A 15036-nucleotide genomic window follows, 5' to 3' on the forward strand; every position below is an offset into this window, starting at 1 on the left:
GGTGAGAGATCCCACCTGTGGCTTTTGAGCAGCATTTTCTGTGCAGAATTAGCTCATGTCATCATCGAATCCTTAGAACCATTCCAACCTATGAAGCCAGTTGATCTAGAACACTGTCCCTTAGGATCACCACTAGCCACATGTGAGTATTCACATTGAAATTATTTTAAATATTTCTCAGTCTCACTAGTCACATTTAAGGGCTCAGTAGGCACACGTGGCTAGTGGAGACTCTATTAGAGAATCCGGATTTGGAACATTTCCTGCTTCACAGTTCTGTGGGACGGTGCTGTCATAGAAAGCATTTATCAGTACAAAGTCATGAACTGAGGAATAATCATACCTATTAGAAAGAAAATTCCTAACAAAGGCCCAGATGGCCAAGAAGATAGAATGAAAAGTTTCAGGATTGTTCTCTGTGACTGTCACCAACGGCTTTCTGTGGGGTAAGGGTTGAAAACATCAGAAGTACCTGGGGTGCTTTTTCAAAGTATTTGGTTCCCACCTTCATTCTTAGCCCCACCTCTCACTCCCAAGAAGGAGGGCCATTGAGGAAAGACAGCACAAATAGTCTGGAACATTCCTCGGGAAGGTCACCCTTACTATAAAGTCCAAAATTGTGTGATTTGATGCCAACTTTTTAATGTATTTAATATCCAGCCTAAGTATTAGAACTCTCTGTACCAGCTTGGAAAGTAGCTGTCAGTTCAGGGTGTGGGCACTTAGAGTTTTGAAGTAATAAGGGCTGTTTCAAAAAGGACAATTGTCTTCTCTTACTGAGCTTTTTATCATGAATTCTTTACCCCCTTGAGGCTTCTGTATTCTCCAGATAAGTGCCATTGTACATACAGATTGGTCAGTTTTGTTATGTTTGAAGTAACCATTGTGTATGTTAGTAGCGTAGAAGTCACCTCGGACACACTTGTGGTCTTTCCAACCTTTGATTTTGGTTCATAACAGGGATATAAAAGAACATACTATAAACGAGATGTATTCTCCTGATACTGTCTCAAACGGTCAGGGGGTTTTCTCAAACACTTCACTTAAGAACTTGTTTTGGGCCTGTCATCTTGAATCTAACTTTCTTGGCCTTTTTGACTTTTAGTGTATATTAGCCAGAGAGCAGGGATTTGCCTACGTTAACTGTCTAATACCATGGATTAGTAACTAACTTATGTTCGCCTAAAAGTAAAAGGCCAAAGTGGGAGGCAGCAAGCATTATTTGAGATCAAAAAAGCAAAAAACAAAAAAACCCAACTATTTGGCAAGCACTGATTTGGGCAGAAACCCAAATAGTGTTCTGATTAGGCAAAGGGTATTTTTGAGAAAGGGAAGAATAATCACAACAATAGAAGGAAGGCATTTCTATCGGTGCAGAAAGCTAACATAGTGATGCTAATTCCGAACTGTTTTTAATGATCAGGCCAGTAGTTATCTGGTATTCCTAATATCTGCTGCTTTCTCGTTAATCTTCGCAGACAGTTCTTTGAGGCACAACGTGGCTTTACGCCCAGTCCAAAGGTTATTTTGCCCTGTTTTAACATTCCAAAAGTTTGAGGCATACGCGTGCAAGAAAGTTCCTCCAGGATGGCAGCTCTGACATTTCAAAGCGTTCTTATTTTTTAATAGTTATCTCCTTTTATTTATCCTGGGTAGAAGCCTCTCACATTCATAGTGTGTTCCTCGTTCCAGGATTCGACAACCGAATCGATATTTATTTTACCCGTGCCGCTCATTATTTTTTAGGCCTGAATTATAAGCCTCTCTATTTTGATCTTCCCAGACTGCAGAGTTCCCTTCTTTCCATAGCTGCCCCCGGCAGTGCCTGCTCCCTCACCCACCCCTCTTTAGCACGGTGCTCACAGCCCCTCACTCTGCTTCTCAGCCTGTTCCCTCGGCCTTTTAGGAGACGCAGTGACCAGAACTAGAACTAGAGAGAGTATCGGAGCGTAAACCTCGGGTGGTTTATTCTGTGAGTTTCTTTCCTTTCTTGCCTGAGGCCTTTTGCTTCATCACCAAGAGCCTTAGAGGGATGTTAATGATACTGTTTTAGTTAATGCGAAATGCCTGTGTTATGGCTGCCAGTAGTCCTATTCATTTAATAGTCCTCCCTTTCTTCAACTATGCCAGCATTTAAAAACAACATTTGTCATTCAGAGGCTTTAAAAAAAAATATACTCCCCTGAAAATGAACGATCGAATTATTTTTCGAGGATCGAATCCTGCTGCTTGTACCGGATACTCCCTTCTGCTTGTGTGGTGTGTGTCTTCACACTGAGGTTTGGGTCCCCCAAAACAGGAAAAGCAGCAGATGCCAGATCCGAGTGAGGCTTTCATTTGGACTTTCGAGAGCAGGATGGAATGAAATGTCTTTTTTTTTTTTCTGATGAAACGATTTGGGGTCCATAAACTATCAGAAAGTGTTTTAAAGAACTTTAAACCCAGAAAAAGGGTGTCGTAAAACAACCAGTCAGCGCTTTGATTCTTTCACACACAGACTTCCATGGACTCTGCTGGGAGATGACCTTCAGCTGTATTTTGGTGACCTGTGTTCTCATGCGCCATCCCACTTGAACATCGTGTGGAGACTGGTACCTCTGCTTTCCTAAGGCGTTCTTGTTCTTATTTTTGCAGATACAGTATATTCAAATATACTTCCATCGCCCTGGTGTCTGTGGGGATATTTATTTGCACTTTCATGTCAGCAAAGCAGGTGGTAAGAATCAGTTCACAAATCATTTATATTTACTACTTATTAATGATAAAATAAATGGAATGCTTATGTAATACAGGGATTCAGATCTCTGAAAGAGTGGCGGGGGAATGGCTAATAAATCTCTCTCCTGCATCTGGGCCCCTTGTATGTAGTCTGCTCTCTGTACCAATGTTTTTTTTCTTATTTCCTAGACTTCCCAGTCCAGCTTGAGTGAGAATGATGGATTCCAGGCGTTTGCATGGTGGTTACTAGGCAAGTACAGTAATTACAATAAAGATAATTGCCTTTGCAATCTGTTTGCTGAGTTCTCTCCTAAGGGATTGGTTTCTTGGCAAGAAGCTTTGGCTAAACAAATTATGCACCTGGGATCGTGTGTCTCTGAACTTTAGTGTTCAAGAAAATGCCCGGATTCGTGGTAATGTGTCCGGTAACACGGCTCCATATTTTTCCTGGTCGACACTGGTATAGAAAGAAAAGTACACGCCTGCTTGCCTAGCACACACTCCGGCATCAGTGCTCAGAGTGCCGTGCCCTTCTCCATGGTCTGTCTGGTCAGGAGAGCTTCTTCAAAAGAAGGGCACATGACAGCTAGTTGACTCTTTAAAAAAAATTTCCAAGGGACCCATTTCTAAATCTTAGATTTGTTGTCTTTAGAAGTTAGCCGTTCCGTATGGCAGTGATCTCAAACCTGGTGGATCAGCAGAATTTCCTGGGGAATTTTTTTAAAATACAAGTATCTCTTTGTGGAAGTAATGAGACAACTCCTGTAGAGCTTGGCCCTCACACTGTATGATGTAGAGGTGAAATTCTCCAAGTTCATTCAGCGATAGCAATAACAGATTGAGACTGACCGTGTGGAAGAGAAATTATATTCTCCTCGCTTCTTGGCTTTGAAACTTTGCCCCCTTCGATTGCTATTCTTAGAGAGGTCTTTATGAGCTATTAGAAAAATACCTTCCAATAAGAAAAATGTGCAAAGAATTGAACATACCATTTATGGAGAAAAAATTAATGTCCAATAATTTTTTGTTCAGCCTCACTTGTCTAATAATCAAAGAAATGCAAATTGAAACCAAAATGCAGTACCTTCTTATTTCTGGTCTGTTATATAGGCAAGATCATAAATGATTATTTGCATTGCTGCTGAGGATGCAGTAAGACAAACATTTTCACATAAACGGTTTACAGTATAAATTGACATAGCCTTTCTGGAAAATAATTTATATATTGAGTTATTAAAATGTCTACAACCTGTGACTTAGTAATTCTTATAAGAGTTTTTTCTAGGGAAATAACATTTAAAAAAAGATTTATGTAGAAGGATGTACATTGATTTTTAATGATGATTTTTAATTGGAAGTAATCTCATCTTGTAAGACATTTAAGTACAGTACATACAGATGACAAATATGCAGCCATTAAATCAGACTTTTGAAAAACTTTTAATGAATGACCTGAAGAAAAATCCAGGAAAAAGATCGTGAAGGAAGCAAGATACAAAATTTTATACTATGAGCCCATGTTAGCACAAAATATACATAAATATATTTAGAGAGATGTAGGAAACTGTAATGGTAAATTGTGGTTGATTTTTATTTCTTTTTCAAACTTTGTACATGTTTTACAATGAGTTTGTAATATTTGTAGAATATGTAAACAACCAGTAAATGTTCTTTAAGAATATATCTGGGGAAAAAAAGGATATATCTGGAAATATAGGTATCTTGTAACCTGATCTTTTTTTTTTAGGTATTGGAGCACTGACATTTGCTCTCCTGATGTCAGCAAGGATGGGTATTTTCCAGGAGACTCTATACAAACAATTTGGGAAACACTCCAAGGAGGCTTTGTTTTATAATGTAAGCAGTTTATTGAACCTGGGGAGGATAAATATTACTGAGTTATTATTACTGTAATATGGTATCAAATGTAATAGGCCGTCCTTTTGATGTAGTTGAAGGATCAATTTGTTATTAGTAATCTGCTTCGAGCCCCACAGACCGAAGTACTTTCATAGGCTGCTAATGTGCATTCAGAGCCACAGTTCTCTGCGCGGGACGATCACGATCAGTCAGTGTGAACAGAACGTGTCCGCTAAACCAGGAATTACTGTAGGGACAAAGAACCTCACCTCCAGTGTTCCTGCAAGTGAAATCAGGTTGAAACCAATGCCTAGAAAAGGAAAATAAGCTACAAAAAAACCAAACCAGCATGGCCAGGGGCTACGTGCAGGCGGGCGTTGGAGAGCGTTGGGGTGGACGGGTGAGAGGATGAGTCCCTCAGATGGGCTTCATCCATTTGATGGAGAGTTTAGATAGCTAGTTACACTGCTTCAGCTTCTTCATTTTAAACTGCTCTAGAGACACTTCTTCCTCCCTCTTGTTGAGGTGATGCCCAGAGCACAGCCCCTCACGGTCAGGGTGACATGACAGCCTCCGGTTCAGTAACCTTAGGGGGGGTATCTTCACTGCCCAGTTGCTGCAGACAAGCCATTTGAGATTTAATTGGAACTAGCGTGTGGGTCTGGGACTTTAAAAAAGAAAGGAGCATTCTGTTTGGTTCACATCTGTCTTTTAGAACAGTGCATGGCACACAGTGCCTGCTCAGTCAACGTTACTTACCTGCGATTCCTCGTTATTGCATTGGTGGTGGTGGCGGCTCGTTGTCAAGTACAGTAACCCTTGCTTACCTGTTGTTTCCTCTTCCACCTCTTTTTATTCTTATCTTCATTTCTTTTTCCCTGCCCTCCATCTCTCTTCCCACTAGTTTTCTAAACTCCCTAAAATCTGCCTTCACATTCTTTATATTTTTAAGTCCATTATATTTGCTTAGCCATTCTCAAAAACAGTAAATCGTAACAAATCCTGTGGGTAGAATGACTGCGTATTTAATTTTCTCATTCCCTTTTGTTGAGGAAAAGATGCTGGCTCTATTTTTTGTTTTCTTTTGTGTGATGACTGTTACACTTACGGGCAAGAACTGTAATTTTGGTGCTATCACGACATAGAGCGTCAAGCAGTTTAGAAGCACTGGATACATTCAACTTAATAAGTCTAACTTGCTTTTCATGATAGTGCTTGTCCAACAACTTGTAAAACTTAGAATAATGAGAGCAGCTTTACAATGACTCAGTGTTTTTGCATTTACATTTATGCGGAATGTTTCTTCCCGTAGCACGCCCTTCCACTTCCTGGATTCATCTTCTTGGCTTCGGATATCTATGACCATGCAGTTCTCTTCAATAAGTCTGGTGAGTCTGCCGTGATCCAGTACAACGACCTGACAGTTTCTGAGGCAGAGTTTCAGTTTTACTCTTGACTTGTCCACTGCCTTTTTTTTTTTTTAATCCAAAATCATCTGTCCCACTTGAAACCATCCCAGTTCCATGAATACGATGCTGTTGATCAGTGGATGCAATAGCAGAAGCCTTTTTACAGGTGCTTCTCAGCTATCTGCAGATGAAGCGCTATCTTCAGATTTTTTTTTTTTGCCTTGGAATGTGTGTTTTTGCATGTGGACGTGGAAGGTTTGTCTGCAGGATGCACGCACTGTAGCCATCGGAGCCACGAGGGAGGGTGGGCAGTGGTTCAGCAATTTGTTCGTCCTGCCAGAGGCAGGTCTGCTCGGGGGCCCAGCCCTGGGGAGGGGAAGCAAAGTTGATGACAGGGCTTTTTTTCAAATGACAGGAAGAAAGGCAGCAGGAAAAAGGAAAATTAGTTCAAAAGTCAATAGTTGCTTATACCTATTGAAGTGTATTTTGTAGGACGGCAGTGGGTGCTCAGGAAACACTTGTTTGCTGTCCGAACCTGAGTGTGAAGCTCTGACTGCCCTGAGTTTGCAATATCGCCTCTCCCATTTGCCCCCCAGGAATGTTTGATGAAGAGAGTGTGTAAGAAAGTTAAGGCTCTGAATTAATCATTTCTGATTTTTTTAAATTGGGATGTAGTTGACAGCTGATTTCTCACAGCATAGCAAACTGCTATTGAAATAAACATGATCGAATTCCTTAGAACTGATTTAGTTACTAGAATGTTTCTTCTAAAAATTACAGGGCTGTGTATTTATAAAAAGTTTGGTTTTTGGAAACGGCCTTAAGCTTCTTCAGAACATCCCTAAGTTAAATACACATTTTTTCCTCTTGTTATGAGTTTTAGTGTCTCAGATGAACCTGTTACCCTAGAATTTTCTGAGAGCTGACTCTCCGTCTAAATATTTTACATCATACCGATTGTCTCTTTCCTCAGAAAACTGATACAGTGGGTCTCCGAAGTTATTTAAAAGAGTAATAACATTTGTTAACTTTCATTTCAATACTTGCAAAATGTTTCGGAGACAGTAGAATACCAGATTATTGGGATTTCCCACGAGTCCAGACATACGGTTCTAACAAATTATTTATCTAGATGGCTTTTTATTTTCTGCAAAAGAAAATTAATGTTCTTTTCCTAACCAGATCTCAGCATCACTGTGTTGGACTTTCCTCAGTTACGCTGTATGTTTCAAACACCGAAAACAATTTAGCAATATGAAAGAAATGGCCTTAGAGGATTATAATGTCCTATTCCCTGTAATCCCAAATATTCGCTGTGCAACGTCATTATATAAATCTAACATAAGAATGTATTTAAAGGTAGAGAAGTTAAAATTCCATTATTCTCCACATCCGTTAATTTCATTTTACCAGTTCCTTTCTAGACACTGTTTACATAGTTGTAATCCTTGTGTTGAATTTTCTACTTCGCTTTCCGCTGTTTTTTTTGTGTGTGTGACCAAATGTAACCTTTATGACTTTGAATGTAAAGGTCTTATCTAGTTAAAGTATCTTTGCTTACATAGCCATTGTTCTATCATTGCACAGATTGATTTTGTTTTTACATATTATAAATTATACTGCAATGAAGAACTTTTTTTGAATTATCTAGGATTAACTTCTTAGAATGGGTATTAATACTTTTATAGCACCTTAATAAGAATCGTGAAATTTTTTTGAAAGCACCACCAACTGAGTGGCTGCCAATTCCACTTTTACCTTGCCAGATTAGAATATTATTCATAAACTTTTAATTGCTAATTTATTAGATATAAAATGCTACAGCCTTAATTTAGAATTTTTTGATTACGAGTAGGATTGAACATACTTCCAAATGGCATTTGGTTACTGGTTGCCTTTCCTGTCGTGTTGTCAGATATGACCATGTCATTTTGAACTTCCTGTGCTTCAGTCTTTCTCTGTAAAGTGGGGTCCTAGTCAGGTGAATGGTTAAGAGTTTATCATTTGTTTTAAGAAAATGAAGTAATGATTCTTGAGACCGATGTAGCCTGGAATCAAGACAGGTAAAGTGGCATATGGTCCAGAATGACGTTGCTGTCTCCGTTGTGATCGGTATGTATTACTTTGTTCAAAAAGATGAAAACTTTAGCTATCAAAAGTGATACAGCCATCTCCCCTCTTAATCTTTGCAGAGTTATATCAAGTTCCCGTTGTCGGTGTGGCCGTGCCCATCATGTGGTTCTACCTCCTCATGAACATCATCACCCAGTATCCTTTGCCCGCCTTGGCCCTGTGGTCTTTTCTGGATTATTTTAGCCCAGGAACATTTGTTCTAACAGCGCAGTGACAGTTTCATTCTTACCTTGATCTCTTCTGCAGTAAGCAGGAGACGGAGAGGCCCGTCTAGTGAGCTCCTTTGTGGAGGGCTGAGGGGATGACAGTGGTGCCGGAGGTCAGTAAGTCACAGGGCACTGTGAAGAAATGCTCTGGGGGCAGGGACAGTCAGCAATTAGTGTATGACACGAATGTTCTGTGATTTGTACCATCCTAGGCTATTTCACAAACTGCTACAGAATTCTGAATTTCAAATTAATTAAAACTTAAGGTCATTCAAAAGAACCATTTAAAAAAAAAGTCCATTATAACAATTCAGTCTTTGAAATAGTGAACCAGATTGACCTCATTCTTCTGAAGTCACTTCATAGATCTGTCGTACAGAGTTCTCTTTTGGAAGTGGTGGAAGGCTGGGAGCCATATCAAAGAAAGGTGGGTGTGGTCACCTTCGCTGAGAGTGTTAACGCTCTGTCATTACTTGGGAGGTGACCTTCATTGTGAACCATGGGAAGAATCCGGAATAAGTATATCGGGAGGTTTTAGGCAGTTTCGAGTTGGGATCTACAAAGGGAATGGCAGAACAGGAATGCCGCAGGGTGTTCCACCAGGAAGGGGCCTCAGAGCAGCCGTAGCCAACCCCTGTGTTTTCTAGTTCTTAGAATACGAGCATTTAGGCCAAGAACCAGGCCAGAAGGGTCTCCCGTGGCCGACCTCTCAGTATCTGCAGAAAACCGCCTTAACCCCAGCCCTTCAGGTACGTGTGCATCCGGGGTGTCTTCATCCTCACTACGGAATGCACCTCCCTCACCGTCACACTCTTCGTGACTCTACGCAAGTTTGTGAGCCTCATCTTCTCTATCTTGTACTTCCAGAACCCGTTCACTCTGTGGCACTGGCTGGGCACCTTGTTTGTCTTCATTGGGACCCTCATGTACACAGAGGTGTGGAACAGCTTGGGAGCCACAAAAAGCCAGCCTCGGAAGGAGGACAAGAAGAACTGAGGCCAGTGTCGTATGAGCCACGGTCCGGCAAGGTCACTTTCGTTGATGCTGAGTGAGCCCCCAGTACTGAACGAGCTGTGTGCCAGGGAATCCTTGGAAGGCGGGGCCTGCTCAGATCTCCCATGGCTACACAGACCAACCTGTGTGGACTCTGCACAGAGATCCCTTAACCCTGAATTAGAAAAAAAAAAGAAAATAGTACTGTACTAAACAGCCATTCATTCGTTATGTTTTGTTTACATTTTTCAGTACTGTACTTGTTAATGAATCCTGAGTCCCCAGAGCTACTAGTTTTATAGCCATGGTCTTGGACAAGATTATCCCTTTTGCTGCTGTTCTGATTACTGATGATTCTCTGCCATAATCGTCATTATCGTCCTGTGGCTTCTTCCCTTGGTCCTGTCACCCTTCTACTCTAAAGCAGCACTTTTCAGTCACATGCTCCAGGCAGCACCATCAGTGACCAAGTGAATGAAAACACTGGTGACATTGGGGCTAGACTCTCTGCAGCGTGTTGGGAAAGAGGCAGTTGTCTCTGAGTCGAGCCCTGGTGACACTGCAGCAGGACTGGGGGGGACCCTTTCCCACATTTTGCTTTTGTTTTCTATGCAAAAAGTTAGATGCTTTCACACCTGTTGCTTTCTGTGCTTTTAGAACAAACCTGCAGCATAGCTCCGTGTGGCACAGTGTTAATAAGAAAGGTCGTATGTGAATTGGGAAAGAGACGTTTCCCCTTGGTCTTCTACATGAAGCCCATGAGCTTAGAGCAGCGAGGGTGACGCCAGGACGGCCCTGCTCAGCACCCAGAGAGCCACAGGTCCCCGGACTCCAAGCACTCACAGGGCTGCTTCTGAGTGTGTGGGGTGAGTCTTTGAAAGGCTTCTTACCCAAGGAGTCCAGCTCTGCCTGGCACGTCCCATGGTCACAAACAGGTTCACAAGTGACACGTGTTTACAGTGGGTGTGCTGTCAAAAAAAAAAGTCAGGTCAAATCATGATTAAAATAGGTGTTTTTCCTGTAAGGTATCTTAATGTTCTTGATGGAGGTTTATGGCGGGGCAGGTGTGTGTGTGTGTGTGTGTTGTGTTTTATTAATGTAGAAACGCGCCCTCCTTTTACTAATCATTTCAAAGATCTAGGTTTCCTCCCGTGGCATCATTTTGAGTCAGAGGAACGATGTCAGCATGGCGTGTGTAGGCGAGTGTGTGCCCCTGTGTAGTTTGTGTGTGATAATTTTGGAGGCGAGAAGAAGGTGGAAGTCAGGGTTATATCTCCTCATTCTTCACGTAGCCCTGGACCCTCACTGACCTCACACAAGGTTCTGCTCCTCTGCAGGCAGGTAAACTTACCAGCCAGTCCACGCACACAGACGAAGACCTTTTGCTTTTTCCTGGGTGCAGGTTGTGTTTAGCCCGTGCTGTGGTACGTATATTCCACTGCCTGGAGTTACTCGATGGAGTCTGAGCTAAGTGCCCTAGGACAACTGGGTCACTTTGGGGAAGTCACTTAAGTTGCCTGGGTTTGGGCGGATCCCGGATGGCAGCATAACAGGACCCAGAGCTCATCCCATGAACACACCCAATGCACACCTCTATCTAGAGCGATTTCTTCTGAGACAACTAAGAGACAACAGATTCTGCACAGCAAAGAAGAGACCATATCGAGAAGATTGGGGGACCGCAGGAGCACCCCAGAATTTGAGGGAGCCCACCAGGATCAGAGGAGCTGGTGAGTGCCACTGTTTGCATCCCCCCTACAACTGGATGGCGTGGGCAGGAGCCCTGGCCAAACTGCAAGGCCCAGCGCTGCATCCGCAGTCTCCCCTCCCGGAGCCAGCTCCAGTGGGAACAAGAAGGTTCCGTAGCAAGTGCCCACAGTTAGAGCCAGGCCCCTGCTGTACTTGCCTGCTAGAGAGCCCCACCCAGAGTAAGAGGGAACAGCCGAGGGCTGCAGTGCCCAGCATTCAGGACAGCAGGGTGAGCTGCGCACGTGGAAGGAAGCCCAGCTGGAGCAGGAGGGAGCCAGCAATGCTGCAGCGCATGCTCAGGGCTCCCCAGCCCAGAATGGTGGCAGTCAGAACACAGGGCGTGCCTCATGCACACACCAGGCAGCCCCATCTTGATCCAGAGTGGAATCAGCAAGGCTCTACAGCGGGCACACAGACCCAGGTCTGGCTGTGGACAGCCGGAGCACCAGGGAGCTCCTCCACACGCCCGCACACCAGGCTGCCCTGTCCTGAACCCGCTCCTCCTGGCCTGGCGGCACCCCAGGCACTGTGCACGCCTGCTTTTACTCCAAACAGCCTGCCAAAACCACCCAGTCTACACGGCGGCTACTCCCACTTTTTCAAGACTGGGCGAGATAGCTATTTCATCTCACTCGTAGGACCGAGAAAACCCAGAGAAGAACTAATGAAAGGGAGGTGAGTAATTTGCCTGATAAAGGTTTCAAAGGAACTCATAAGGATGCTCAACAAACTTGAGAGTAGGATAGAGGAACTCAGAACATCAAAAAAAATGAAATATGATAAAGAACTAATCAGCGATGAAGAATACAATAAGAAATGGAAAACACTGGAAGGAACTGACAGCACATTGGTTAATACAGAAGCATGGGTCAGCCACCTGGGTGGAGATAGAAGAGCAGAAATCACCCAAGCAGAACAGCAAAAAGGAAAAAATCGTTTTTTTAAAATGAGGATAGCCTGAGGGCCCTATGGGGCAACATCAAGTGCGCGAACATTCTCATTGTAGGAATCCAGGAGGAGACGAAATAATGGTTGAGACTTTCCTAATCTAGAGAATGAAACACGTCAAGGAAGCACAGTTCCAAACGAGGAACCCAAAGAGGCCCCCAGCAAGACATTGTAATTAAAATGGCAAAAATTAAAGACAAACACACAATCTTGAAGGCGTCAAGGGTGGAAACAGTGAGTTACATACGGCCATGAGCTGAGTTCTCAGCAACAGCTTTACAAGCCAGAGGCAGTGCTGAAAGGAACCGGAAACATTCTACCCGTACTTAGAATCGAAGGAGAGAGTTTCCCAGGCAAGCACACACTAAGGGAGTTCATCACTAAACTAGCTCTACAGGAAATGTTACAGGGTCTTTATGCAGAAAAGGCCATCCCAAAAATAAAATATAGGGAAAGAAATATCACAGGTAAAGGCAGATATAGAAGTAACACAGTGAATCAGTCACTTAAAAAGCTAAGATTAAAGACAAAAGAGTGAAATTATAATAATCAGGAGCTACACACAACAAAAAGAAGTAAAATAAGACATGCAAAACAAAGTGTGGAGGGGAAGTGAACATGTGCTTCATGAACGCGTTTGCACTTTATCAGCTTAAAATAGACCGCTATAGATACAGATGGATATATATACACACACAGAAACCTCATGGTAACCACAAACAAAAAAACTACAAAAAATAGAAAACAACAACAAAAACAGCAAACCAAAAGGAAAGACCAAGAAAGGAAAGGAAGAACTACAAAAGCAGCCAAAAAACAATGAACAAGTGCACACCTATCAATAAGTACTTTAAATGTAAATGGGCTAAGTGTGCCAATCAAAAGACAGAAGGTGGCAGAGTGGGTAAAAAAACAAGACCTATCTATATGCTGCTTATAAGAGACTCGCTTCAGATTGAAAGACACACACAAAGGGAAGGGATGGAAAAAGATACTCTCCGCAAATAGAAATGGAAAGAAAGCTGGGGTAGCAATATTCATAGGCAAATAGACTTTGGAACAAAGAGTGTAAAAAGAGACAAAGAAGGTCATTACACAGTGAGAAAGGGGTCAGTACAGGAGGCTATAACCATTGTAAATGTGCTCCCAAGTATATAAAGCAAAAATTAATGGACAACATAAAGGCTGAAATTAACAGTAATACAACAGTAGTTGGGGACTTTAATACCCCACTTACCTCGATGGATAGATAATCCAGACAGAAAATTAGTAAGGAAATAATGGCCTTAAATGCCACATTAGATCAGATTGACTTTTAGAACATTTTATACCAAAACTAGATTACACATTATGCTCAAATACACATAGAACGTTTTCCAGGATAGCCCACAAAACAAACCTCAATAAATTCAAGAAGGCTGAAATCATATCAAGCACCCTGACTGACCACAATGGGATGAAACTAGAAATCAACAACAGGAAGCAACTTGGAAAAATACAAATAACATGGAGATTAAACAACCAACAGATCAAAGAAGAAATCAAAACTATTTTGAGACAAATGAAACTGAAAACACAATTTTTCAAAACTTATGAGATAAAGCAAAAGCATTTCTAGGAGGAAAGTTCATAGCTATACAGGCCTACCTCGGGAAGCAGGAAAAAATTTCCCAATAAACAATCTAATTTTATACCTAAAGGAACTAGAAAAAAGGACAAATGCCACCCAAAGTAGAAGGAAGGAAACAAAGATCAGAGTGGAAATAAAAAAGACTAAAAAAAATAGAAAAGATCAATGAAACCAAGCTGGTTTTTTGAATAGATAAATAAAATTGACAAACCTCTAGCAAGACTCATCAAGAAAAAGAGAGCCTGGATAAATGAAATCAGAAATGAAAAGGGAAAGATTACAATGGATGCTACAGGAATACAAAGGATCATTAATACTATGAACAATTATATATGCCGATAAATTCAAGAAACATAAAACTTTCCAAGACTACACGAGAAAGAAACAAAATCTAGATGCACTTATTACTAGCAATGAGATTGAAGCAGTAATCAAAAAAACTCCAAAATAAAGCCCAGGACCAGATGCCTTCACTGGTGCATTCTACCAAACAGTTAAAGGAGATTTAATACTTATCCTTGAATTATTCCCAAAAGCTGTAAGGCCAGCATTACCCTGATACCAAAACCAGACAGATACTACGAAAAAAGAATTACAGGCCAACATCCTTGACTAACATAGATGCAAAAATTCTCAACAAAATACTAGCACATTGAATACGACAATACATTAAAAGCATTATACATCGCGATAAAGTGGGGTTCATTCCAGGGACGCGAGGGTGGTTCGACAGCCACAAAACAATTACTGTGACTCATCACATCAACGAAACCAAGGACAAAAATCACATCTCAATAGGTGCAGAAAAAGCATGTGATAAAATTCAACATCCCTTTATGATAAAAACTCTCAACAGAGTGGGTATAGAAGGAACTTACCTCAACATGATAGAGGCTGGATATGACAAGCCCACAGCTAACATCAGACTCAATGGTGAAAAGCGGAAAGTTTGTCCTTTAAGATCTGGAACAAGACAAGAATGCTCAGTCTCGCTGCTGTTCTTCAATATATTACTCAGTATGGAGGGTGTGCAGTTGCATGATGGATCGGTGCCCTCCTCCTTCGTGCAGTCTTTGCTTGAGTTTTTGTAGGGGGCTTTAAACATTTGTTATACAGAATACCAATAGCCTGAAAATGAAACATATTGAACAGATTAGAATAACAAAAAGGAAAACAATTTGCAACCCAGACTTTTAAAACAGCTCTGAGCCCAGTTGGGAGCCAGCTGAAAATATCAGAGAATTTAAATCCTAACCAGCCAGTGATGCTTAAGGCAAAACTGGAATGCCCCTTAAGAGAGTTTGCAAGTTGAAGGAGTTTGGTTGTTTCTAATTCTACCTGGGAAGAGTTATTTATCTAGGTACAGCAGGAGGTATTGGCCACCACCTTC

The 15036-nt window shown here is 41.8% G+C and overlaps 1 protein-coding gene and 1 long non-coding RNA gene across 4 annotated transcripts in view; one reads left to right on the forward strand and one right to left on the reverse strand.

Annotated features, from left to right (window-relative positions):
- SLC35B4 (solute carrier family 35 member B4) overlaps nt 1–9539 on the forward strand; it is a 30362-nt gene extending 20823 nt beyond the window's left edge. For 2 of the 3 annotated variants that reach the window (XM_039860924.1, XM_039860922.1), the window contains 7 exons: nt 2635–2716; nt 2908–2968; nt 4466–4575; nt 5891–5966; nt 8180–8255; nt 8996–9075; nt 9194–9539. In XM_039860924.1, the coding sequence (XP_039716858.1) occupies nt 2635–2716; nt 2908–2968; nt 4466–4575; nt 5891–5966; nt 8180–8255; nt 8996–9075; nt 9194–9378 (670 nt within the window). In that variant the 3' untranslated portion in view covers nt 9379–9539. Of the gene's footprint in view, nt 1–2634; nt 2717–2907; nt 2969–4465; nt 4576–5890; nt 5967–8179; nt 8256–8995 lie in introns of all 3 variants that reach the window. The other variant, XM_039860923.1, reaches the window with a different exon arrangement.
- On the reverse strand, nt 4361–8478 carry LOC120601197 (uncharacterized). The gene is made up of 2 exons (XR_005652384.1): nt 8350–8478; nt 4361–6353 (listed from the first exon to the last, which is right to left on the reverse strand). It is a non-coding gene; the product is annotated as an uncharacterized LOC120601197 (long non-coding RNA).
- Nucleotides 9540–15036: the final 5497 nt, after the last annotated feature.

This window comes from Pteropus medius, unplaced genomic scaffold, assembly GCF_902729225.1.
Source record: "Pteropus medius unplaced genomic scaffold, Ma_sr-lr_union100, whole genome shotgun sequence".
Classification (NCBI taxonomy): domain Eukaryota; kingdom Metazoa; phylum Chordata; class Mammalia; order Chiroptera; family Pteropodidae; genus Pteropus; species Pteropus medius.